Source organism: Schistocerca serialis, chromosome 2 (genome assembly GCF_023864345.2).
Source record: "Schistocerca serialis cubense isolate TAMUIC-IGC-003099 chromosome 2, iqSchSeri2.2, whole genome shotgun sequence".
Lineage (NCBI taxonomy): Eukaryota > Metazoa > Arthropoda > Insecta > Orthoptera > Acrididae > Schistocerca > Schistocerca serialis.
In genome coordinates, this window is record NC_064639.1 from 903,775,595 (window position 1) to 903,803,336 (window position 27,742).

Sequence of the window (27,742 nt, forward strand, 5' to 3'; positions counted from 1 at the left end):
CTCACAGCGTCCACTGGACGTGTTGAATCGAGGCAAACGGTGTACAGAAGGCTTCGGCATGGTGGCCTTTATTGTCTGAAATCTGCTGTATGTGCACCTCTGACGCGTCTCCACAGCAGGCAATGTCTAGAGTGGAGCTCTAGAGTGGAGCCGTCAACATGCCACCTGAATGGTTTAACAGTGCGCCAATTTTCTTATCACAGATGAGTCCCGATTTGGTCTTGAGAGTGATTCTCGACGATTCGCACCTGGAGGGAACGTGGAACACGACCCAAAGATTGTGGAAAGAGACTGAAATCGAGGAGGATCCCTAATGGTGTGGGAAGGAATTATGTTGACTACGCGAACACCTCTTAATGAAACTGTACGGGAGAATCATTAAGGTTTAACAGCTATCAGGTACAGTGAGGAGATCTTAGAATCTCATGCACGGTTGCTGTGGGCCCAGACTTCGACCTGATGGACGATGATGCTCGACCTCATAAAGCACGGGTAGTTTAGGTGTCTTTGGAAACGGAAGATATTGCACGAGTGGCGTGGCCTGCTCGCTTCACGATCTGAATCCCATGTAGCATGTCTGGGGTGCACTAGGGAGATGGGTTGCATCACGTCAGCATCCAACAACCACTCTCCAAGACTTGTGAGCAGCTCTGCAGGAAGAATGGGCTTTATTGCCTCAATATGAGACTGATGACACTATTTACAGCAAGCCCCCTGGTTGTCAGGCGTTTATTGCTGCAAGAAGTGGTCACACGCCATACTGAGCACATTAACCAGCTGTCGCAAAGTGTGTGCAAATCCGATAAATTGGGAAAAACGAAGAATATGATTGTCTAGCTCTATGTTTACGTTATGTATTATTTACATAGTTTCTTCTTCACTGTCATCTGTTTATACTGTTTTGTGGCAAAATAAACGTAACCTTGCAAAATTTCCGTTTGTTGCTTTAATTTTGGACACCACTGTAGTCTACAAGTTTTATTATATGGAGACGAAAATAGCTCACGACATTAGAAGTAGAGAGGGTGTAAAGTGCAGACAAGATATAGCGAGGAAAGATTTTCTGACTGAGAGAAATACACTGGTGCGTACAACGTAAGGGAGAAAGTAACTTTCGCATGATGTGTTACTGTCAGGTGGTGGTGTTGGTGGTAGCAAGTTCCAATGGGATCAAACTGCTGAGGTCATCGGCCCCTAGGCTTACACACTCCTCATGCTAAGGGCAATACACACACGACTCGAACCTCTGACGGGTGAGGGGGAGGGGGCGGGGGGGGGGGGGGTGAGAACCGTGGCAAGGCGCCTAGACCGCGTGGCTACTCCGCGCCGCTACTGCCAAGTAACACAGCTCGATGAAACTCGGTCCGTACGTAGAAAGAACTGCTACAGTAATAGTGTTGATGGTAACTGACAGAAAAATGCAATAAGACGAATACAAACGACACTTTTACTCAAAGACGATAATTATATTGAAGTCGCCACGACTCATGATGGACCCCTTGAGGTTGTAAGTAGGCTGTTACGTTTTTATGTTGGTAACGCCATGTAGCGCTCTATATGAAAATGACTGACTGTGCTGTGTGAAGGCTGTGATTGGTTTGCATTGTTGGAGTATATGCTATTGTAGTGTTGGGCAGTTGGCTGTTAACAGCGCGTAGCGTTGCGCGGTTGGAGTTGAGCCGCCAGCAGTGGTGGATGTGGGGAGTGAGATGGCGGAGTTTTGAGAGCGGATGATCTGGACGTGTGTCCGTCAGAGACAGTAAATTTGTAAGACTGGATGTCATGAACTGATATACATATTATGACTTTTGAACACTATTAAGGTAAATACATTGTTTGTTCTCTATCAAAATCTTTCATTTGCTAACTGTGCCTAACAGTAGTTAGTGCCTTCAGTAGTTAGAATCTTTTATTCAGCTGGCAGTATTGGCGCACGCTGTATTGCAGTAGTTTGAGTAACGAAGATTTTTGTGAGGTAAGTGATTCATGAAAGGTATAGGTTATTGTTAGTCAGGGCCATTCTCTTGTAGGGATTTTGGAAAGTCAGACTGCGTTGGGCTAAAAATATTGTGTGTCAGTTTAGGCACAGTCATTTATAATTTTTTTAAGGGGACGTTTCAACATCACAAACGGCGGTATATGGGTCGTAATAGGGTGTGTGATAACCGCGTACGGCAATGCACGTTCTGAACCGTGCACCAGTGCTTACCACAAGGCTTTTTTTTTATTTCAGTTTATTGGCTTTAGTTTCTTGCCCATGCAGCGGTCTCAAAAGTGGAAAGATGATACGACTACGTGTTTGAGACGATCTTCCTGTCACTAATGGCGATAGGAATGTAAGAAAAACGCAACACTCAGTCCCTGAACGGAGAAAATCTCCGATTCGGCCGGGAATCGAACCCGGGCTCCTTCGGTTGGCAATCCACCTCGTCGACCCCCCAGCTGCCGAAGCGAGCTGCCACTATGTTGGTATGCAGTTCTTGAGGTAGGGCGTCCCATTCCTCCACCTGCGCGGTCGACCAGAACTGGATGGCCGTTGTTGCATGTGGACATACTGTAGTGCGTCTCTCCAATCCATTCCACAGGCTCCACAGGTGTAGTATGTGATTTAACTCGGTGTAACATTATGCTTCCCAACACGATGTCACCTGGATCAGCAAAATGATCCTGTTCTACACTGCTGGACGTATCACCACGTGACGTGAAGTGGGAACACGGTCTGCATCCACGAACACAGTCGTACATGATCGTGTCGGTGGTCCACATATTACGTATGCGCAAGTATAATGTTGCATGGGCGTACTGACCAAATCTTTGAACAGGCTTCACTCGCTGGTCAACGTTATTGCGACACTGTACTCCTTCCCCATGTGCGTCTTTTCAAGGGTGCATTTGGCCCTCACTTCACTTTTATTGATGACAATGAGGGATCCCACCGAACTGAGTAGCTAGAGGACATCTTCCAACGAGAGAATGTTCGGCGAATGGACTGGCCTGCCCGTCGCCTCGACTTTAGTCCCATAAAGGATGTGTGGCACGTGTTGGGGAAACGTTCTGCAGTACGTCCTCCATCCAGCAGTTGTCAACCGCGCTGGTGCAGGAATGGAACGACCTGCCAGAACAGCTCCTTACCAACCTAGTGGCCAACATGGCAATACGTAGCAAAGCACCGCCGTCGGTGGTGATCACACCCTATTAAAAAACATGTCCCGCCGTTTGTAATGTCCAATGGACCATCATGAATCGCGGTGACTTCTTTCAATTATCATCTTCTACATCTACATCTACATGGATACTCCGCAAATCACATTTAAGTGCCTGGTAGAGGGTTCACCGAACCACCTTCACAATTCTCTATTATTCCAATCTAATATAGCGCGCGGGAAGAATGAACACATATATTTTTCTGTACGTGCTCTAATTTCCCTTATTTTATCTTAGTGATCGTTCCTCCCTATGTAAGTCGGTGTCAACAAAATATTTTCGCATTCGGAGGAGAAAGTTGGTGATTGGAATTTCGTGAGAAGATTCCGCCGCAACGAAAAACGCCTTTCTTTTAATGATGTCCATCCCAAATCCCGTATCATTTCTGTGACACTCTCTCCCATATTTCGCGCTAATACAAAACGTGCTGCCTTTCTGTGAACTTTTTCGATGTACTCAGTCAGTCCTGTCTCCCACACCGCGCAACAGTATTCTAAAAGAGGACGGACAGGCGTAGTGTAGGCAGTCTTTTAATAAAAGTGTCATTTCTGTTCGTCTCGTTGCGTATTTCTTCAGCCACCTCTCATGCTGCAGTGTGGCAGTTATTTCTATCTATGGTCCAACTTTCATCGAGCTATGTCACTTGCCAGTAATACATCATGCGAAAGTTACTTTCCCCTTAAGCTTTACACATCAGTGTATGTTGAACACGAAACATAAATTCTACGGTTTGGAAGTCTTCTCCGAAAATATTTGGTAGTAGTAAAGCTTCACACGGAAGTAAAACACACACTATTTCAAAAAAGCACGAAATTCACAGTTTTGGAGACATGGCAATGAAATTTCCTACCAGTCTTTACACGAAAGTAACAGATTTGCATATAAAATCCTTTGATTACACATATTCAACTTTTATTTTAATGGAATTTGAAGTTTTATTTTCAAAAAATATTGTATATTCCTTTTTCTCAGAAAGTATTCAAGAGATTTCTACAAAAATTTCTATGTTTCATCTCTTTATATGTAAGCGTCTCTCATGAGGTTTTTGGAATAGGTGAAATAGGAGAATTTTCATAATTTTTAAATTATAATTCCACAATTTTAAATTCATGCAAAATTCCAAGCATTTTGCCCCATATCACGGCTTGCAATCAGAATTTCAAAATTTGCGCTTGAGATAAGGTTTATTAGGTTTACACAAATATGTGTACAAAATTGCATAATTCTATTAGTCATAGAATCTGAGGAAAAGGTACATAAACTTTAAAAAACAGACTTTTCAGGAAACGCAATTTAAAGTTCAACCTAACTTTTTTCCTTATGTCACTTCTTCAGAAGGCATCACATTTGTAATCTGGGTCGTTTTTCCCTTCAAGGCTTCTCTTTTGGCTTCTCGTTGTCTGTCTTCTTTCCTTTACCAGGTCTTCAACTGACATTTCAGCTGCAGAGACACGCTGTAAATCTATTTTTCTCAGGATGTCTTGAGTAAAATTTCCTAACTTGAAGCCCAATATTTCTATTACCTTCATCCTACCCACGTTCCCATCATTAAATACAATAACTGCATCATAAGCTGCAATTGTGACAACTGTAGCAGATTCAAATGTGTTTTTAGGGCATCGTTTCCATATGTGTGAATGTAGAGGCTCATTTGGATTTTGGATTTTGCCATGAACACACTTTTTGAGAAGTGCAGCATCGGCCAGAAACCTGTAAGTGGGCTTGACAAGATCCAGGATACAATTTGGAAGTCTCTCCTTGTGAATGTAGGGGTTGTTATCCCTCTTAGTTTGGCGTGGCAGGGAGGCCGCGTCACACCTTTAATTAATTTTCAGGCACTTCGAATGCGATTTCAACATTGAAACTTTGGGAACTTATTGTCCATGAGCTGCACTAACAAATAAAAAATAAATCGAAAATTGACATTTTTGGTCAATTTCATAAACGTCCCCCCTTAAAGAGTACGGACAAGAAGGGAATACATCCAAGCTTTTGAAATGTGGTGGTACAGAAGATTAGATCCGAAGGCTTACGTAGGTATAGGTGGCACCAGTTAAGTAGACGTGAAGAGTCCTGCCCAGAATACGCGAGCACTGAGAGCTGCATAAAACCAGTCTTTGGACTGAAGACCACCACTACAACAACAGTGTAATACAACAGTAAAGGGTCTTCCACACTATTAATGAGCAGCGCGCCCCATTTGTTTACATTTTCATCTGCCAGTCATTGCACGAATCGTCGACCTTTTGCATTTCGTTGCAATTTTGCGCCTGCTCATTCTTCCTGTAGCCAAGAACATCGTCCCCAGACGGCCTAACGGAGTTTTCGACGTTGTCCACCGTATTATTTATACTTACAGTGAACATTAATAGCCCCGTAACTCTGCCTTGGGAATCTCCGGAGGTTAATTATGCATCTCCCAGTTTCATTCAGTTGAAGAACATCGGAAGAACAGATTATCGATGAACGGGGTCATCTTTCAGGGGCTTTCATTTCGTATTAGAAACAGCGACCTTTTTGAAAAACGTGAATGCATCTGAAGAGAATAAAAGAAAGGTTAGACGGTGTTTATCGACGAATACCCTCTCGAGTTTCATGCAAAAGAGCAGCTGCTGCGTTTGCAGTACCCCGAGACACACGCCGCGAGCGCTCCACTGTTTCCTTTGACACTGGAAAATATCGCGTTACAGCCCGGTACAGTCGTGCCCTTCAACGAAAGGCCCATGGAAGTTGCATGGCCATACTTTCGAATAAATATACTCTCTCTCTCTCTGTCTCTGTCTGTGTATCTGTTGCGCGCTAACGGACAGTGGTAAGCGTAAGCGACGACGTAAACGCAGCGACGCACGCACGCGACGCGCACGCGCACCACACACACACACACACACACACACACACACATATTTCTATTACCTTCATCCTACCCACGTTCCCATCATTAAATACAATAACTGCATCATAAGCTGCAATTGTGACAACACACACACAAAATGTTAACTGTACTTCCAGAGTGCCCAGAATAACATAAGTTATGTAACTACTATCATTTATTTTGGATCGGTTAACAAAAAGAGGCGTCTGCTCGGCAGGCTAATGTATAAAATAGTGAGGTTCAAATTAGCCAGAAGCAGATTGTAATTTTCAAGCCTCGAAATAAAATTTTTAACTTGGGGATAAAAATAAACAATACATGGCTGGCAGTTTGGCGGCACTACTACTACCGTGCAAGTCGGTTGGCCCTCATCATCCGTGAGCATGCTACCATACATGAGGGTATTAGTTTGTCCATTCCAGGAGTCCAGTATCAGACAACCTTGTTGTCAAAAACATAGCGTTTTAAAATGTTCTCAAGATATGTTTCGTAAACTGAATTTGTCATTTTCCTGGATCTGGAGCAAGTGAAGCACACATTTTTTAACGAGTCGGTTATACGATTGACCTCTTCTCTACGTAGAGGAATAAATTAATCATTAGTTTTTTACAATCACAGGAAAACTTTAGGCAACAATTTTGCACACGCTGTGAGGGAATATTGCGCTCTGAAAATGTTTTATTTTATATGTACTACGACTTGCTACAATGGTTCGTTTTTCTCCCTTATGCCATAACGTACATAGAATTCTCGTCTTTGCAACAGCCTTACTCGGAATTGTTTTCGTACAACGAGGTTTAAAATTTTCATTCTTTACTAATCCAAGGCGTTTCAGAATTTTATTTGTCCACTTTGTTGTTATTCCTTATTGATCTGCTTGTCTTATTAAACCTCCTATTCCTAACAGTTTCCGATACAGAAAAAAAATTAAAACGAAAAAAAACCTGCTGAATACATCTGGCATCCGACCAGGTGCTTGGGTCGTTACGCTAGCGCCGATTTCGGTGAACAGCGTTTACCTCATGGAACATAAGCGACAGAAGTAATACACTCCTGGAAATTGAAATAAGAACACCGTGAATTCATTGTCCCAGGAAGGGGAAACTTTATTGACACATTCCTGGGGTCAGATACATCACACGATCACACTGACAGAACCACGGGCACATAGACACAGGCAACAGAGCATGCACAATGTCGCCACTAGTACAGTGTATATCCACCTTTCGCAGCAATGCAGGCTGCTATTCTCCCATGGAGACGATTGTAGAGATGCTGGATGTAGTCCTGTGGAACGGCTTGCCATGCCATTTCCACCTGGCGCCTCAGTTGGACCAGCGTTCGTGCTGGACGTGCAGACCGCGTGAGACGACGCTTCATCCAGTCCCAAACATGCTCAATGGGGGACAGACCCGGAGATCTTGCTGGCCAGGGTAGTTGACTTACGCCTTCTAGAGCACGTTGGGCGGCACGGGATACATGCGGACGTGCATTGTCCTGTTGGAACAGCAAGTTCCCTTGCCGGTCTAGGAATGGTAGAACGATGGGTTCAATGACGGTTTGGATGTACCGTGCACTATTCAGTGTCCCCTCGACGATCACCAGTGGTGTACGGCCAGTGTAGGAGATCGCTCCCCACACCATGATGCCGGGTGTTGGCCCTGTGTGCCTCGGTCGTATGCAGTCCTGATTGTGGCGCTCACCTGCACGGCGCCAAACACGCATACGATCATCATTGGCACCAAGGCAGAAACGACTCTCATCGCTGAAGACGACACGTCTCCATTCGTCCCTCCATTCACGCCTGTCGCGACACCACTGGAGGCGGGCTGCACGACGTTGGGGCGTGAGCGGAAGACGGCCTAACGGTGTGCGGGACCGTAGCCCAGCTTCATGGAGACGGTTGGGAATGGTCCTCGCCGATACCCCAGGAGCAACAGTGTCCCTAATTTGCTGGGAAGTGGCGGTGCGGTCCCCTACGGCACTGCGTAGGATCCTACGGTCTTGGCGTGCATCCGTGCGTCGCTGCGGTCCGGTCCCAGGTCGACGGGCACGTGCACCTTCCGCCGACCACTGGCGACAACATCGATGTACTGTGGAGACCTCACGCCCCACGTGTTGAGCAATTCGGCGGTACGTCCACCCGGCCTCCCGCATGCCCACTATACGCCCTCGCTCAAAGTCCGTCAACTGCACATACGGTTCACGTCCACGCTGTCGCGGCATGCTACCAGTGTTAAAGACTGCGATGGAGCTCCGTGTGCCACGGCAAACTGACTGACACTGACGGCGGCGGTGCACAAATGCTGCGCAGCTAGCGCCATTCGACGGCCAACACCGCGGTTCCTGGTGTGTCCGCTGTGCCGTGCGTGTGATCATTGCTTGTACAGCCCTCTCGCAGTGTCCGGAGCAAGTATGGTGGGTCTGACACACCGGTGTCAATGTGTTCTTTTTTCCATTTCCAGGAGTGTAGTTTCTTTTCTCGATTTCTAGGGAAATATGTGTTTGTGAACCCCATATACGACGAGGTTTAAAATTTTCATTCTTTACTAATCCAAGGCGTTTGAGAATTTTATTTGTCCACTTTGTTGTTATTCCTTATTGATCTGCTTGTCTTATTAAACCTCCTATTCCTAACAGTTTCCGATACAGAAAAAAAATTAAAACGAAAAAAAAAACCTGCTGAATACATTTGGCATCCGACCAGGTGCTTGGGTCGTTACGCCAGCGCCGATTTCGGTGAACAGCGTTTACCTCATGGAACATAAGCGACAGAAGTAATAGTTTCTTTTCTCGATTTCTAGGAAAATATGTGTTTGTGAACCCCATATACGACGACGAAAAATGCTCACTACCGATTCCGTCAATACTGCGTCGCTAACGCGTCGTGAACTTTACGGGTGGTTTTCTCAAAAACAGATGGGTGTTGAGCCAAAATATCTTAAAGTCTTTCACTTCATGTTGTGATCAGGCGACCTACCAAATACGAGCCGAACCGGTTGGCCGTGACAGGCCTTCCCCTTGTAAGCGTCCTACCGTTCTCCAAACATGTGCTACTCAAACAAAATTACCACACGTGATACGCAATGTTAGTTCTATCAGATCCGAGCGCCGACACACTTTGCAGTGCGTTGAATTTCAGCACATCTCTTCCGTAAACAATCGGGATGAGTTCGGCTCCTTTCGAACTGGCATTTTGCTTCACGAAACCTATATTCCAGTACAACTGAAAACAGTAGTGATACAAAAAATACACGAAAATATTTATCGTTTGATCCTCGTTGTTGGCCATTGCCTGCGACACTTATTAGCTGTTACTGAACCATTCTGCTCTGGCGTCTGAACAGCAAGCACCAGCCGCAACAACAGCTCCCCTCAGAGCCCTGTGCCGCAGGACCGGCTGTCCGAGAACGCGCGGCCTATGTTCACCTATTTTGGGCCACGGCTAGTCGCTGGTTCTTAACTGCAGTCCTGCCCACGTCTTTATTGCGCATATCGAAAGCTTACTTTCCTTCAAAACAAATAAACAAAAAATTCACAAATTGTCTTCGCGACATCTACATCTACATGACTACTCTGCAATTCACATTTAAGTGCTTGGCAGAGGGTTCATCGAACCACAATCATACTATCTCTCTACCGTTTCACTCCCGAACAGCGCGCGGGAAAAACGAACACCTAAACCTTTCTGTTCGAGCTTTGATTTCTCTTATTTTATTTTGATGATCATTCCTACCTATGTAGGTTGGACTCAACAAAATATTTTCGCATTCGGAAGAGAAAGTTGGTGACTGAAATTTCGTAAATAGATCTCGCCGCGACGAAAAACGTCTTTGCTTTAATGACTTCTATCCCAACTCGCGTATCATATCTGCTACGCTCTCGCCCCTATTACGTGATAATACAAAACGAGCTGCCCTTTTTTTGCACCCTTTCGATGTCCTCCGTCAATCCCACCTGGTAAGGATCCCACACCGCGCAGCAATATTCTAACAGAGGACGAACGAGTGTAGTGTAAGCTGTCTCTTTAGTGGACTTGTTGCATCTTCTAAGTGTCCTGCCAATGAAACGCAACGTTTGGCTCGCCTTCCCCACAATATTGTCTATGTGGTCTTTCGAACTGAAGTTGTTCGCAATTTTAATAACCATGTACTTAGTTGAATTGACAGCGTTGAGAATTTTACTATTTATCGAGTAATCGAATTCCAACGGATTTCTTTTGGAACTCATGTGGATCACCTCACACTTTTCGTTATTTAGCGTCAACTGCCACCTGCCACACCATACAGCAATCTTTTCTAAATCGCTTTGCAACTGATACTGGTCTTCGGATGACCTTACTAGACGGTAAATTACAGCATCATCTGCGAACAACCTAAGAGAACTGCTCAGGTTGTCACCCAGGTCATTTATATAGATCAGGAACAGCAGAGGTCCCAGGACGCTTCCCTGGGGAACACCTGATATCACTTCAGTTTTACTCGATGATTTGTTGTCTATTACTACGAACTGCGACAGGAACCTTGGAACGATGACCGCTCAGAACTTGTAGGTATCTCGAGGACAACCCAGCGGAACTGCGCGATGTGGCTTTTGGACACAACCCTCACTGCACAATCAAATGGCTCTGAGCACTATGGGACTCAATATCTGAAGTCATCAGAACTACTTAAACCTAACTAACCTAAGGACATCACACACATTCATGCCCGAGGCAGGATTGGAACCTGTGACCGTAGCGGTCGCGCGGTTGCAGACTGAAGCGCCTAGAACCGCTCAGCCACACCGCCCGGCACTGCAAAATCAATATGGCCTCTAGACACCCATTAAGAGTGACAGTAGAAATCCTCTAGCACCGTACTGCGAAAATGGTGCTCAAAATAACACATAGCGCGGTAGCTTCTCTCCGCCGGCTCAGCGTAGAAGCGTGGCGGGCGACTCACCTCGAGGTAGACATCGCTGTCGGGGGCGAAGGTGTTGTTGACGAGGTGCAGGCTGACGTTGAGGTGGGGCAGCGCGTGGAAGAAGCGCGCCAGCGGCGGCGGCACGTACGCGTACTGCTCCTCCTTGCGCTCCATGCCGGCTCCTTACCCTCCTCCGCACCCTCCTCCTCCTCCTCCTCCTCCTCCTCGACCTCCTCCTCACAGCCTGCAACAACACCAAAACACCACCTGTCTTATAGGCACACTACTTCATAAGTACAGGGTGACAATTACTGAACTACATGCACTGGACTCGCATTCGGGAGGACGACGGTTCAATCCCGCGTCCGGCCGTCCTGATTCAGGTTTTCCGTGATTTCCCTAAATCGCTCCAGGCAAATGCCGGGATGGTTCCTTTCAAAGGGCACGGCCGACTTCCTTCCCCATCCTTACCTAATCCGATGAGACCGATGACCTCGATGTCTGGTCTCCTTCCCCAAAACAACCAACCAATTGACCTACATGAAATAAAATCTTCATAACTTCTGAACTGTTTGCGTCCGGACGTTCAAACTGCACGGTTGGCCGCGGGGCATCATGGTCATTAGTATGCGCTGTATGCTTTGGTTTAGCGAGGAAGCCCATTTTCATTCGAGTAGTTTGGATTTGGGGGAATGAGAATCCGCATTTAGCGAGTGTAATATTAGTAATTTTCGCCTCACAAACATTAATATACGCTCAATAGTAAACGAACAATTGTAAAGTAAAAGAAATAAACCATCGCATAGCAGCGACAGAATCTATTATTCTTTATCTTTGAAGTTCTTGCGCGGTGCCTGTAAATCTCTATGTACATGTATCGATTAATGACATAAAAAGAATTCTGTTGTTTCGAGACAAATGAGGCATTGGGCGCCTCACCTTTTACTGTTTGTATTCCATGAAAGGCGGACGCGGACTTGCTGCGTTCCCCATCGGTATTTTATATTTTATGTGAAAATATTTAGTAAATATGCTAATTTTTATTTTTTCCCATCAGAAAACATGTAGTTTCTTGTAGTTGATTACGAACAGACAGCATCAAGAAGACATTTTGACTGTTATGTATAAAGTATTTAACCACAATGGTCATCTATTGTAATTTAATATGAAAAGGTACATAGCATTAAAAAACGTGTGTTAAAGATAAGTGTGCTTATTTTAGTAAATTCACCTTGATGATTTCCATCTCCTCATTTACTTAAATGTTAATTATTTCGTGTTAGTTAATCACCAGAAATTACGATCACGGTGATGGGCCGAACGCAGCATAAGACAGAAGGAACATTATCGTTTTCCTATTATTTCTGATTTTTTTTATTGTGTAGTGTTGCATTTCTTTTAAACTCTATAAATCTTCTGATCCCTTAGTGTTGTTCCGGGTATGACTACATCACGACTATAAAAATGCACAGAAATAATAATGCTTCTTCCGAACGATCTCAAATACATCAATCTGCTGCTCTTATTCAGGTATTTAATGCTCTACGTATGTTATTATAATAGTGTAATCAATCCCTGATTGTGTTGTCAAGTGGCCCACCAAAATATTCACTTTTTCGACATTACAAAAAAAACAATTCTTTTTCTTTTCGCCCCCCAAGAACAACGCTACACGATCGAGAAGCCTCTTCACCCTCAACGGGTGACAGTGTGGTGTGCAATGCCCAGTCACGGAATACTCGGTGCGATATTCCTTATGGCACGGTGACTAACGAAAGGTACGTGAAGGTTTTGAAAGATGATTTCATCCCCACTATCCAAAGTGATCCTGATTTCGACAAGATGTGGTTTCATGCAAGACGGAGCTCGACCCCATCGAACCAGGAAAGTGATGTTCTGGAGGACCACTTTGGGGACCGCTCTGGAGTAGCCAGAAGCCGCTGGCATGGGCCTCGATTAACTGCCCTGTTCTCAGGATCTGAACACCTCCGACTCCCTTTTTGTGGGGCTATATTAAAGACCCGTGGTCTAGGGGTGCCAGCACGGTAGCTCAGCATGTTCGGTCAGAGGATTAGCTACCCTCTATAATAAAAAAACTGAGTGAACGGATCAACGAACAACCTCAATGGGTGTCATGAGACGTCCGCCACGAACATATACAACGAACAAAATACAACAAAATGAGATTAAAAAAGGGGGGTAGCGTCTTAGACTACTAATCAATAAACCGTCCTTGGTCCCGCGTTAGAAACTCGCCACCACTTAAATTTTGATTAATAATCAGCATTGCCGGCCGAAGTCTACCGGCATAAGAAGTCACTTTCATTCTCGCAACGGTCTTATCAAAGAGCGCGGAGGAATGGACAGAGGTTCAGGGTACTCTCTTGTCCTTGGGGTGGGAAACTGCGCGTAAGTGGGATTTTGTTCCAAGAGCCACAACCGAGGGGCCAAATAGCCGCTTGTGACTCGCGAGCCGATGCTTGCCAACCACTGATCTACTCGGTAAAATGGGAAGTTCCATGCTGGTATGCCCTATGTGAAGGTTGCAGTGTCAGAAAGAGTGTAGCGAAATGCAGGAAGACGAGCAGGGATCTACACTTGCTAGAGAGACTAGCTGCCGACCTTAAAGGTAAATAAATGTAAAATATTGTGAATTAAAAAGAACAAACAGATTCACTACTCTTCGATGACAGTATTGGTGGTAAGTCATTGGAAACAGTAACAACCCTACCACGTCTGGGCGCAGCCGCCACGAGTGACCTAAAATGGAACGTTAATATAAAATTAGCTGTAAGGTAAACAGATGTCAGGCTCAGACTCAATGGAAAAATTCAAAGGAAACGTGTTGTATCCATGAAAGAAGTGCTTTACAAAACAATGGTTTGATCGATTCTTGAGCATATCTCGTCAGTCTGGGAATATTACTAGGTTGGATTAATAGGAGATGTGGGAAAGATTCCAATGGAGAGTTGTGCATTTCATCAAGTGACCATTTTGTCAACCCAGAAGCATTATTGTGAAATAGACAAACAACGGGCTTGCTGGTATTAAAAGTGAGGCGTTGTACGTCATCGGTAGGTTTTAATGCTGGGCAGTGTATCATTTCCTGCCACGTACGTCTGATGAACTAATCACAATAGGACAGTCGGAAAGAAGTGGAAGTGATACGTAAGTGTACACAGGGTCGTCGTTTCCACGCACCATTCGCGAATGGACAGAGAAGTTCCGAAATGATAGTGGTACCAAAGTAGTGTCCTCATATGACTTGCACAGTACAGTGAAGATGTCGATGAAATGCTCCGCGGTAAAGAAAGCGGCCAGCGTTGGAGGTGGGTCGGCAGTGTGTCGGCCACGTCGTGGGAGAGAGAGCACTGCAAGTTGAGACGGCGTCCGGGCCTCCCGGCTGCATTAGCGGCCCACAAGCAGCAGCAGTAGCGCTCCGCTGCCTTAATGGAACGACGGACCCCATTAATAACGCCGCGCAGCTCCACGAGACGAATTTGCGTCGAGCCGAGCGCCAGCGCCGAAACTCGGGCCCGGCAACTTGCCCAAATAAAAGCGACGCCGCCGTGTCAAGGGCCGGGTCCCTGCGTTAATCCTCGCGGACAGCTTCAGGATTTATTTTCGCGCGGAACTGCGACGCACAGACCGAAGGGTCAAGCTAACGGGAGTCGTGTCGTCGGCAGTACACAAGACGGCAGCACCGAAGGTGTGGAAGTTGTGGCGTCAATAGTAATACTATTACGCCACAAACCCATCTTTATGCATTCCATACACAAAAAATGATGGATTACACCGGCTGCACTCCATTCCAGGAGTCTACGCCCAGCGTTCACTTGTGCTTAAAGGCGCTGTGTTGTATGTGCATTTGCAATAACTGAAAAGATGTAATGTTCGGATACAGCATTAGTAGTGTCCTGCTTGACACAGCCATGTCGATCAAATACCTGGGCGTAACGCTGGAAATTTGTGGTACGTTCCTGTGGGACCAAATTGTTGAGGTCATCGGTCTCTAGGCTTACACTCTAATTAATCTAACTTAAACTAACTTACGCTAACACACACACCCATGCCCGAGGGAGGACTCGAACCTCCGACGGGGCGAGCCACGCGAACCGTGGCAAGGCGCCCAAGACCGCGCGGCCACCGCGCGCGGTGCGTAAAGCTGAAATGAATCGTGAACTTGAGAACTGTGGTAGGGAAGGCAAATGATCGACTTCCGATTGTTGGGAGGATTTTAGGAAAGAGTGGTTCACCTGTAAAGGAGACCGCATATAGGACGCAGGTGCGACCTATTTTTGAGTACTGCTCGAATGTTTGAATCCATATCTGGTCGAATTGAAGGAAGACATCGAAGCAGTTCAGAGGCGGGCTGATCAAATTTGTTACCGGTAGGTTCTAACAACACGTAAGTGTTACGGACATGCTTCGGGAACACAAATGGGAATCCCAGGAGGGAAGGCAACGTTCTTTACGAGAAACCCGATTGATAAAATTTATAGAACCAGCATTTGAATCTGACTGCGGAATGATTCTGCTACCGCCAACGTACATTTTTCGTAAGGACCACGAGGATAAGATACGACAAATTTGGGCTCATACGGAGGCATACGGACAGTCGTTTTTCTCTCGCTCTATTTGCGAATGGAACAGGACAAGCAGTGGTACAGGTTACCACCAGGGTAGATGTAGATATAGATTATAAATTTACAGTTATTACGTAAGCGCGGTCCACAGACACAGTCATAATATGATCGGCCATGTCACAGTGATGAAAATTTAATTTCGGAAGGCAACCACAAAACTACAGCTATTGTCGTTGACTACGACCTACCTCAACATTAACTCACCATGCCAGTGGCATCTCTTAAAAATCTATATACAGCCATGTTCCTCCCGGCCAGTTTAAGCTATGTGAGGCTACAAAACCGAAGCACAATTAAGCTACCTAATGGCTATTACTATTTTAATCTATATTAGGTTTTCCTTATAAGAGTGTGTACTTTGTATAATAAATTAATCTTAATATATATTAATGTGGTAGCAACAATATTTGAGTCAGCTACTCCCTCCACACTTCGTGCTGCCATCTTGGCAATATAAAATAAATGTAATTTCTAAGAAATTAAAAACGACTGTAAAATGTTAAGTAAAATGTTTCACCTTAAAGGAAATTCCAAAACCGAAAGTCTGCTATATCTCCGAAATTATTGGCAATTTAATATTATGATTAATACTTGAACAATATCAAATCATCTGATGTGTTTAGGTTAAGTTATATGTACAAACCATGATCTTTTCTTCTATAACATTACTTCAATGAAAGTTACTTTTGAAAACAGTAGTGTAATTGAAATTCAGCGTTGTATGCAAATTCTGTCGTTGATAATTGACACAGTTTGGGAATTAGCCAAATGAAAATGTCGCCCAAAAAACCTACTACCGTATTATGATCCTTAATCGTTTAAGATCTTCAATTGATGGTAGCAAAATAGTGAGTGATGGATATAACCGGTTTCAGTTTGAAAATATGGACTCACGTGCACCCTAAAACATAATTTCAGGATGATTCTATAGTATGTATGGAGTCCGAGACCAGTCCGCAGTGTACTGCTGTTGTCGTAAACATGTATTATGTATTAAAGAGAATTTACGTAACATCAGTTCAGCTTAGGGTCGAAGACGCTTTGGTCGTGATCGATCTTGCTTAGTAATCGATAGTCGACTATGTATTATATAACAAGGCGGATCAGTCTTGCGTCAGCAGGATTCATGGTTTTGTAACAAAATCCTTATTATTAATCTATATGGAAGTACAAACATCAGCCGGGGAAAAACAACGAGCTGTGAGAGAGATAACTGCAGAATATGTGAGAGATGCTGTGATGCGGGGCAACACAGGAGGTCACAGTTCGCGAGCAGGTGACGTCTCGCAGCCGCCACATTCAGCGCAGATGACGGCCGTTGCGGGTGCGTCTTTTCAGGGGCGCATTCGGCCCTGACAGCATTTTTATGGATGACAACGCGCGGCCGCGTCGAAAAGCGCAGGTGGAGGAGTTCCTGGAATGAGAGGATATTCGGCGAATGGACTGGCCTGCCCCCCCCCCCCCCCCCCCCCTTGAATCCCGTTGAACACGTGTGGGATGCGCTGACGTGACATACCGCAGCACGTCCACATGATGCACCTACGACCATACAGCGGCTATCGACCGAGCTGCTGGAGGAATGGAACGCTCTACCATAAGATCTCAGTACCAATTTTGTGTCCAGCACAGGATCATTTTGCAGAGCGTGCACTGCCGTGCGTGGCGATAACACAACCTATTAACCCTAGATTAATAAATCCTCGTGAAATTTACGATTGTGGTTGGTATCTTGTCGCGGTTCCCGCCAGTCTGGACACATTAGCGACACGTGCTGTTGAGTACCTTGATGGAAAACACAGTTATTAACAATCGCTGAATAATTTATTGCTTGACGCCAGCGGTTTGCTGGCACTGGTGCCCTTGCTGTAAGTATTATTAATGTTTAGTAGTGGTATACCTGTTTTCTAATATTTCAGGAAAACTCGTAACACTTGGCTGCATTAGAACAATTTCCTTATTTGCTACCGATTCGTCAACGACCATCATCTCACACTAAATCAACGTTAAAAAACAGAAATTATAACAATACCTCAATGTAAAAAACGTCATATAGACACGAAAATACAAAACTTAACGATAAATTAGGTAATGCAAGTCACATGTCAATCAGGTTGAAACATAAAATCGCATTAGCTGTCAAGTTGTAACTGTAGTTGTTTTTTATCTTAAAATTATCTTTTTGTGTCATGATTTATATCGAGTGAACATCTTAGTGGTCTTATCTTTGAGGTTATAAGTACCACCTACTCATGTTATCACCACACTACATATGTCCAGTTTCCTGCTGTCTGTGCATGTCTAAGGATGATGATGTGGGGAAATGACTGTTATTCGGTATTTTTATTCATAAACTTGACAGCTAACGTGATGTTATGGTTCAACATGATTACTGACAAGTGATTTGGACTAGCCACTTTTTCGTAAGTTACGTTTTGTATTTTCGTGTCCTTGTGAAGTTTTACACATTGATGTTTTATTGTAATTTCTGTTTTTCTTTTTTGTGTGTGTGTACAGATGACAATGATGCAGACTCACACGTTGAAGCAGCAACTGAGGAATGGAATGAAAAGTCCCTGGGTCACCGTCAAAGAAAGCTGACGACTGTCTAGTCTTTTTGTGTGTAAAATACTCTTGGGATCAAAATAATTATGATAATCTGTAACTGCAAACAGAAATGATTTCTTTTATACAGCATTTTGGCAGCAAAAGTTTCATTATGGTGCATAAAACAAGGCAGTTTGTACTTATTTTCTATGTAACATACCACTGTATATTTAGTAATTGTAAATAACCTATAAATAACCGATAAATTATGAGTACCTACAAATTATGACTACTTTGGAATAAGACTTGGGAGTTTAAAATTTACGATGCTGTAGTAGCAAGGTATTATTTTCCTCCATTTAGTGCTCATGTCCCGCCTTTTGTAATGTCCAAAGGACCATCACAAATCTCTGTACTTCAGTGTATCAGTGTATATATTATTTTAGAGGTCGTGCAACCGCAGCCAAAATTCCACATGGCGAATAAAATCTTCTGTATTGGCTGTTAAAATTCCTTCATTAAAAAGTTACGACCGGTTTCGCATAAGTGGAGATGCATCTCCGGATGATCTGTACAAGAAATTGAAACATTAAAGAATTACATGGTTTTAAAAACAGATGTGTCCTACCATAAAGCGCCACATGTTTGTGAGAGCTGAATACTCACAGGTTTCTTTATTTTTTATTTATTTATTTATTTTTTTGTAAATAGACATGTTTCTTCAACCTGTATGGAGAAATGCTGGCGAGAGAAGCACTGAAAGGATGCGGAAACTTCAAAGTAGGAGGACGTCTCACCAACACCATCAAGTATGCAGACGACCTGGTAGTGCTCGCCAAAAATCAGAGACAGCTGCAACACATGATGAATAATTTGGTGGAAACGGGAAGAAAAAACGGCATGGAAATCAACAACGAAAAATCAAAAGTGTTGCGCCTATCAAAGCGTGAGAAACATTTGAAGATAACTGTTGACAATCGGGAACTGGAAAATGTGAATCAGTTCAAGTGCCTGGGAAGTTTTATCACAAAGGATGCCCACTGCACCAACGAAGTCCGAGCAATAATCGCCACGGCCAAAGCTGCTTTCAACAAGAAGAGGACCAGCAAATTGAGTTTGGCATTGTGGAAAAAACTGATTAAGTGCTACATTTGGAACACTGCATTGTATGGAGCAGAGACATGGACCATGAGAAAGAAGGAGAAAAAATACTTAGAGAGCTTTGAAATGTGGTGCTGGAGGAGAATGGAAAAGATCAAGTGGACAGATCGCATAAAAATGACGATGTACTGCGAAGAGTAGGAGAGAAGAGAAGTATTCTGCATACAATTCTTCAGAGAAAGGCCAACTGGATTGGACATGTACTTAGACACGAGGGACTCATACATGATGTCATCGAAGGGAAACTCAGAGGGATCGCAGGACCAGGAAGAAGAAGAATTCAACATCTGGACGACATGAAAGATGGAAGGAGATACAACAGACTGAAGGAAGAAGCTGAAGATGGGGAACAGTGGAATCAGAAAATCTCCGTACGAAGACATGGACCTGCCACTAGGCAGAATACTAAATAATAAATACACATGGCGCGGCAAAGCAAATGCTAAGAGACAAGTTGCATCGTTCATCGTCAAGATGAAACCAATAGCACGCTAAAAGCGGTTGCCTAGGATTAAACTGAATGGCGTCATGCCGCACCCGCAAGTGATAGGAAGCCAGATAAAACATTTTAAATTTATGACTCCCGTGTAATTATGGGAACTAAGAACAACACAGTAGGATGTCTTAACTTCGACAGAGAAGTATAATAGAGCCTTGAATGTCTTACCATGCCGTATACATCATAGAAGTGTGGACGGGGCCAGCGTAAACAATACCGATGGGTGGGCATTACGAGCCTCGAGTGCGAGGAGGCGGACCGAACGGATGCCATCTATGACAAGACAGGTGGGGTTTGGTTTGACCAAAGTGTAACTACTGCGTTTGAATAAAACGTCATTCCTGTTCGTCTCATTGCGTACTTCTTTCTGTTACCTTCTGCAGTATACCGTAATAGTTCTTTCCATGTGTGACGCACGTTTCAACGAGCTATAGTTACTTGGCAGTGGCACACCATGCGAAAATTACTTTCGTCCTTAATTTTTTTTTTCAGGCGGCTGTCAACAACATCGATAAACTTGGAGAAATGCATGATACATACTGTGCTGTCTTACATTACATTCATTCACGACCGGTTTACATCATGGAGCATCTTCACAGTGGAAGTTGTTATAATACTGTAGATATTTTTCGCCTACGAAGATGGTCCACGATAGAAACCGGTAGTGGACAAATGTTTTCCTAGACCGCACAGTGTGTATCATGCACTTATCCAAGAGTTTCATCCGTAGGTTTTGCACACCGGCGTAAATCTGGGCGGCCAGAGGGAGATGTGCATACTGTTCCTGTTATGCAGCACGAGTCCCGTGACTTAACTGGAAGGAAACCAGAAACGGCTGAAATAGAGGAGGTGCTTGTGTATGACGCCGCGGTTTTCCTGGCACCTAGGGTCAGCAGCCATCGGCCATTGGCTGCGACCTTGAGGCGACAGAAGGCAGCGGGTAGCGGACAGGAAGCGGTGAGCGGTGTCGGGCCTTAGTGTAGCGTGGGGCGTGCCTTCCTGCCTGTCGTCTGCCTCCGCGTCTTCTGCTCAGCTGCTGCTGCTGCTGCCGAGGGGTTCGCATCTCCATGCTGCCTTCTCGCCTTACGCCAAGGACGATGCACATAACAGATAGTGCTCTACAGCACGCTACTGCTCAACGAAGGCGATGCTGAATCTCTAGACAAGTACAGTACTGTATGCTGGAACTATAAACTACAAAATCTGCTGTGCAACAGTAGAACACAGTACAGCAGTGCAGTAGAATTTGCCTGCTGAATCCGGATAAGCAATGAGTTTTGTAACAGAGGGCCAAAGCTGTACAAATCGTTCACACTCTTGCACATGGAATTTACTCTAGATGCAGGCTGGTAGGGCAAACGAACTCCATCCTTGGGAGAGTGGTCGCGTCAGGAAGGGCATACGACCACCAAGGAAGAGTAACACTGCCAAAACCCGTAAAACACTGCCGGCCTTTCAGTGAAAAGGGTAAAGGGAAAAGGAAAAGAACATTATTGACCTAGTCATCTTGAGATTGAAGTTCTTCCATCCGTGTTTGCTTACAAATAGATTTGTTTTTTTGAAGGAGTCTGCCTTCGTCTATTACCCAGATATATTTCGCTGAAGTTTCAGCATCATCCTTGCGCTTTTTATTTTGTTTCTATTAAACAGGCAAAATGCCCTTTAATACTAGTAGACATATAAATTTGAGTTGTCAAGGCAGTATTTACAAATTTGCGGAATAGACACAGTTTTGTGTACGTATACCTTGTTACAATATGTTTCTGTTTTCCTTTTTTTTTTTCACGGGTTTTCTTTCACAGTTTGTCATCTGCAGCCATGTAGAACTTAACGGAGAAAAGTTATTTATTTCGAACTGTTACGGTTAGGTCTAACATTAATTAATTCTGTGTCGAAGATGTGTGTGTGTGTGTTTCTATGGGCCGGAGTTGTCTGATAGCTCGTTCAATTTCTTAGTTTTTGTAGGGGGGCTGTTGCTATATTTGAGAATTTTCAGTTCGGTGTTGATGTCTGTTGGGCTGCGTTTTTATCTCCATAGGGTGGTCAGAAAATTTAGAATGACAGCTGTTACGTTTTGATGCTCTTCTGTGTTCTGTGTATCTGGTATTAAAGTTTCTGCTCTATATAGGACAGACAAGCATAACATTCCCAATCGTAAAATGTCGAAGTAAATAACATTTCTACATTAAGTTCCACATCGCTGCAGATAGCAAACTGCGGAAGAAAACAAGCGCGAAAACAAATATAAAAAACCAGGAAGATGTCTGTTCTTCAGATTTGTAAATACCGTCTTGAAACCTCAAATTTATATGTGTAGAAGTAGAAAAGGGCATTTATCCCGTTTAATAGAAAGAAAATAAAAGCCCAAGGATGAATCTGAAGCTTCGGTGAAACATGTCTGGGAAATAGAAACAAACATAAAACTGTCTACTGCTCAAGGCGAACATCCTCCAAAAACAAGACAATATCTTTAAAGTTTTATCGTTATCCTGTACGGGATACATACAGGGTGGGCGAACTAAACCTGTCCGCAAATTATTTATAACACTGACGCAGAATTGACGCTTGTTAATGAACAGGAGAACTGCCCATCACAGGGAACGCTGGAAACCGTGATTTCGCTGCACCAATCGGTTGCTGTGACACGTCTGCGTGCATCTCCCGCACGTTTAGTCCAGAATACTTCGTTGTGTGAGTGAGTAAGAGCAACAGACGTGTTTATAGTGACCAGCTGGATGCAACACAAAGTGCTGTTCGCGATAAAACAGCGCATTTCCATAGCACGGTGTTACGCGAAGCAAAATCCGTGGAAAACTTATGCAGAACTATTTGCGCAAGAGTTTATGACTGGGAGCGTTTCTGCAAAACCTCCAGCAAAGTCTGCAATTCCTAACTTAGGCTTAGCGGCAAAGTGGGGCGAAACGGGCTGTTTACAGGATAAAAACCATAACTATCCCAAAATAATTCGCACACCAGAAAACATAGCTCCACTAAAGGAGAGCCTAGAACAAAGTCCGACGAAATCTCAACGTCGTTCATCTGTGCAAGTGGGAATTAAAATATCGTCGTGTCCAAACCTTATCAAGAATGACCTGCTTCTGAGGCGTTATAAATTTACTGTAGTGCACGAGTCCAAGCGCCCAGTCGAACTTCGATGTGTTCAGTTCTGTCGACGGTTTTTACGTGAAGCGGAATCAGGACTTTTGGATAGTCAGCTTTCCCATAACTTCAGATCGCTTCGATTAAATTAGTTTAAAAAGGCATTCTCGATTTTTTTCGACCCTTTCCCCTTTGCGGTTCGTATCTAATGACCTAATCGTCTAGCGGGCGTTAAACTTTAATGCTCCTTCCTTTGAACATACTCACTGAAATGGATCGTGTTTTAGGTGATGGGTACGATAAGCAGGTAAATTTTAAAACTGGACAAGAACAACTTAAAGAAATGGATGAACTCTGCTGTCTCGGAAGCAGGCACGTAAAGAAGGAATATACGTGGTGTGTGGAAAAACTAACGGGGATTTTGTAATTTGGGGTGTTGCGTTAAACCGATTCGCGCGATTTTTTCATTATTGTGTTTTTAAACATGTCTTAAAAGTTTCTGTACAATATTGGCCATACCACATATTTAGTCTGTTGTCAGGTATCAAAAAGGTTTCATGTGTTTGGGTAGTATCGGCGATTTTTTGTTTCGTATAAAAATTGATCAGAGGGTTTTTATTAAATTTTTCTGCAATAACGAAATAAAGTGCAGCAAATTTTTGTAAATGTTAAACGTTGCTTTTGTGAGTCTACTTTGAGTAAAGCAACGGTTTACGAGTGGTGCAAGCTTTGTGATATCAATTGCCTTATGTCAAGAAATTTTCTTGGATATTTTGGGTGTGAAACACGCGATGGCAAAATTCGTTCCAAAATTGTTGAATTTCGAATAAAACTGCAAGTTACTCACGAGACGCTAGTTGGAGTCAGCAATTATGCAGAACTACTGTAAGGTTTCATAACATGTAATGAAAGATACGTTTACGCATATGACGTCGAAACTAAAGTTAAATCTTCCCACGCAAGCGATTCTGGATGGGGAAGATAGAACAAATTCTCGACAAGTGGCGAGGCTATGCTCAGTGCGTTCTTTGATTTCAACGGATTAGTACACCATGAGTTACTGCCAGAAGATTGAACGGTCAATAACTAGTGCTACTTACAAGTTCAACGCCGTTTTCATCAAACAATGTGAAAAAAATCCGGATTTGTGACGAAGCAATTCACGGCTTTGCACCACGATAACGCGCCTAATCACAAAATTTTTGGCAAAAACAGTACTGCAATGGGGTCGTATTCGCCAGGCATGGGCCCATATGCCTTTTTCAGTTAAAAAAAACTAAAAGTTCCGTCGTTCTACAGACATAGATGAGATTAAAAACGGATAGTTGAGAATGCTAAGTGCTGTCTCAAAGATGGAGTTCAAGAAGCGTTTCAGGGACTGGAAAAATGTGTAATATCTAATGGGGACTATTTTGAGTGGGACAACAATGGTGAAGAATACATAAGCTTCTTTCCACAAACAAAACTTTTCCCTTATTTTTTGAACTCGCCTCGTATAAGAAAGATATAGTAGCTACATATTGCGCAGAGCAAACAACTCTTTCATCCGAAAACATTAACTTTGAAGCCGTAAAAAGAGCCATGGAAAGTTGTTTGGAGCACTGCAGCTATGTGTGAAAACATGAACAACAGGGAAGGCAGAAATGAAAGATCAGAATTGACTGAAAAATGGTGTTTTAGGAGACGACTAAAAATCAGCTGGGTTGCTCAACTGCTACGAGTCAGCGAGAAAAAGTGCCAAACAGAAAAAAAATAACGAAAGGAAGAGACAGAGTGGTAGGAGACCCATTACTACAAGAGTTGTTGCTAAAACTATAGCTGATGTGGTCACAGTGGGAAAGGATCGTTGAAACAAGCTTAAGTGTAAAGTGTGCGATCTAGCAAGTGTGCCGACATGAAGCGGACAGGAATGGAGAGCTGCATCATATTGGCCTCACGGTTCATGGCCGAAACGATAACGTAAGGAGTTATTGCGTCTTTTGTAAACGGAGAAGCTGACTAGTAGTGTAGGTTCACTCAAGACTATCGTGGAGGTTCGTTATACTCTTCCGTGTCGGTGTAGTGTTACTGACATTGCAGCTCGCAGTTGGTTGCAACGGTTTTCTATCGATGCTTCACATTCGGTCATTCAGTTCACTTGCGTACCAGTTTGAAACGATAAAGAAAGACCATCAAGAGCTGTAGCGAAGCCCAAAAAATTTCCCGGCATCTGCTGTGCGAGTCATAAACAAATACGATGATTCCGATCACGAGGTCACACATTCCCGCGTGTGAGCGTGCTGCTTCGCTTCCGCTGCTGCTGGCGACATGGGGATTGCAGAACGCATTCAGAGCCCAGGGCACAGTGAGCATGAAAGCCGGCGGGCAGGCAGCATAATTGTCAACAGGGTGAGGGGGGGGGGGGGAGAGGGGATGGCGGGACGGGGGGCACGTACATTCACCGCCCACGCTCGCTTTGATGCCTTTTGTCACCGACATCGGCACTGAGAGGTCGATTAGGCAGCACAAAACAACGCGAGCTCGCTCTCTTTTCTGCTGAAATAGTGCTTCTGAAGTAACTCCAATTGTCTGACGCAGGCGCAATACCAATTACACTGAAGTTTAAAACTGCTCCATTCATTCCGCTGCTATGGCCGTTAACAGGTCGGTTTAGCCCACATGAAAGTGTAATACAAATGCTCGGTGAATTGAAATTTGAATCCTTTGAAGAAATATGTCGTATTTTTCGCGAAACTGTGTTAGATGAATTGTTCAGAGAACACTCTATGTCACCACTATGCTGTCATAATAGTATATCTACACGCCTGCATACACGGTCCGCTAGCCCCCATACGGCGCATACGGGAAGGTACTTTGTACTACTGCTAATCAGTCCCTTTCCTCGCAAATGGACCGAGAGAAAAAGTACTGTCCCTAAGCTTCCATACGAGCCCTGATTTCTACTAATCTGTCGCAAATGCCTGTTCGTAAACTTTCTCCATTGTGTTTCACCGAAAGAATGTCATCTTCCGCCGCAGAGACTCTCGTCTGAGTTCACACATCATTCTCAGGAAATATTTTAAGGAGGAACATGTGACATTTGGAAAGACACACAACGAAATACCGAAAGGGGCATCATGATACGTTTGAAAGTAACTGAATAACCTGTCGGAACATTCACAATTTGCTAGAGAAAAAAAGTCTTTTAGAATTATTTTTCTTTATGGTGTATCGTTATGTCTTGTACACTGCGAAGACGTCAGTATACTTTGCTTGAGTAATGACTTTGCCTTGCTCATATTTCATGAGGGCATGTGGTCTGCCATGCTACGTCAGAATCGGTAAGGTGAGAGAGGGCCAAGACAGCGATTAAAACATTGGGCTCGCATCCAGGAGCGACGGGGTTCAGTTCGACATACGGCCATCCAGGTACAAGTTTTCTGTGGTTCCCCTACATCGCTTAAGGCGAATGCCGCGATGGTTCTCTTGTAAAGGACCAGGCCAATTTTCTTTCGGAACGCGGGCTTGTGCTCCGTCTTCTATGACCTCGTCGTCGACGGTGCGTTAAAACCTAATATACCTTCATTTGTCACTATGGTAATGATTTAGATTTTACAATACCTGAACAAAGAAAAAGCCAACGGTGTAGATCACTAAGAACATAAAGAGATGAATCTACTTTCAATAAAAATGATTTACAACAGTTAAGAAGTGAGCTTTGTTGATACAAATATACACTACTGGTCATTAAAATTGCTACACCACGAAGGTGACGTACTACAGACGCGAAATTTAACCGACAGGAAGAAGATGCTGTGATATGCAAATTATTAGCTTTTCAGAGCATTCACAGAAGGTTGGCGCCGGTGGCGACACCTACAAGGTGCTGACATGAGGAAAGTTTCCAACCGATTTCTCATACACAAACAGCAGTTGACCGGCGTTGCCTGGTGAAACGTTGTCGTGATGCTTCGTGTAAGGAGGAGAAATGCGTACCATCACGTATCCGACTTTGATAAAGGTCGGATTGTAGCCTATCACGATTGCGGTTTATCGTATCGAGACATTGCTGCTCGCGTTGGTCGAGATCCAATGACAGTTAGTAAAATATGGAATCGGTGGGTTCAGGAGGGTAAAACGGAACGCCGTGCTGGAACCCAACGGCCTCGTATCACTAGCTGTCGAGATGACAGGCATCTTATCCGCACGGCTGTAACGGATCGTGCAGCCACGTCTCGATCGCTGAGCCAACAGATGGGGACGTTTGCAAGACAACAACCATCTGCACGAACAGTTCGACGACGTTTGAAGCAGCATAGACTATCAGCTCGGAGACCATGGTTGCGGTTACCCTTGACGCTCCATCACAGACAGGAGCGCCTGCGATGGTGTACTCAACGACGAACCTGGATGCACGAATGGCAAAACGTCATTTTTTCGGATGAATCCGGCTTCTGTTTACAGCATCATGATGATCGCATCCGTGTTTGGTGACATAGCGGTGAACTCACATTGGAAGCATGTATCCGTCATCGCCATACTGGCGTATCACCCGGCGTGATCGTATGGGGTGCCATTGGTTACACGTCTCGGTCACCTCTTGTTCGCATTGACGGCACTTTGAACAGTGGACGTTACATTTCAGATGTGTTACGACCCGTGGCTCTACCCTTCATTCGACCCCTGCGAAACCCTACATTTCAGCAGGATAATGCACGACCGCATGTTGCAGGTCCTGTACGGGCCTTTCTGGATGCAGAAAATGTTCGACTCCTGCCCTGGCCAGCACGTTCTCCAGATCTATCACCAATTGAAAACGCCTGGTCAATGGTGG

The 27,742-nt window shown here is 44.3% G+C and overlaps 1 protein-coding gene across 2 annotated transcripts in view; it reads right to left on the minus strand.

Moving 5' to 3' along the window:
- LOC126458255 (protein tweety) overlaps positions 1–27,742 on the minus strand; it is a 1,040,173-nt gene that overhangs the window by 174,207 nt on the left and 838,224 nt on the right. For both annotated transcript variants that reach the window (XM_050095170.1, XM_050095169.1), the window contains exon 3: positions 11,020–11,224. In XM_050095170.1, the coding sequence (XP_049951127.1) occupies positions 11,020–11,154 (135 nt within the window). In that variant the 5' untranslated portion in view covers positions 11,155–11,224. The remainder of the gene's footprint in view (positions 1–11,019; positions 11,225–27,742) is intronic.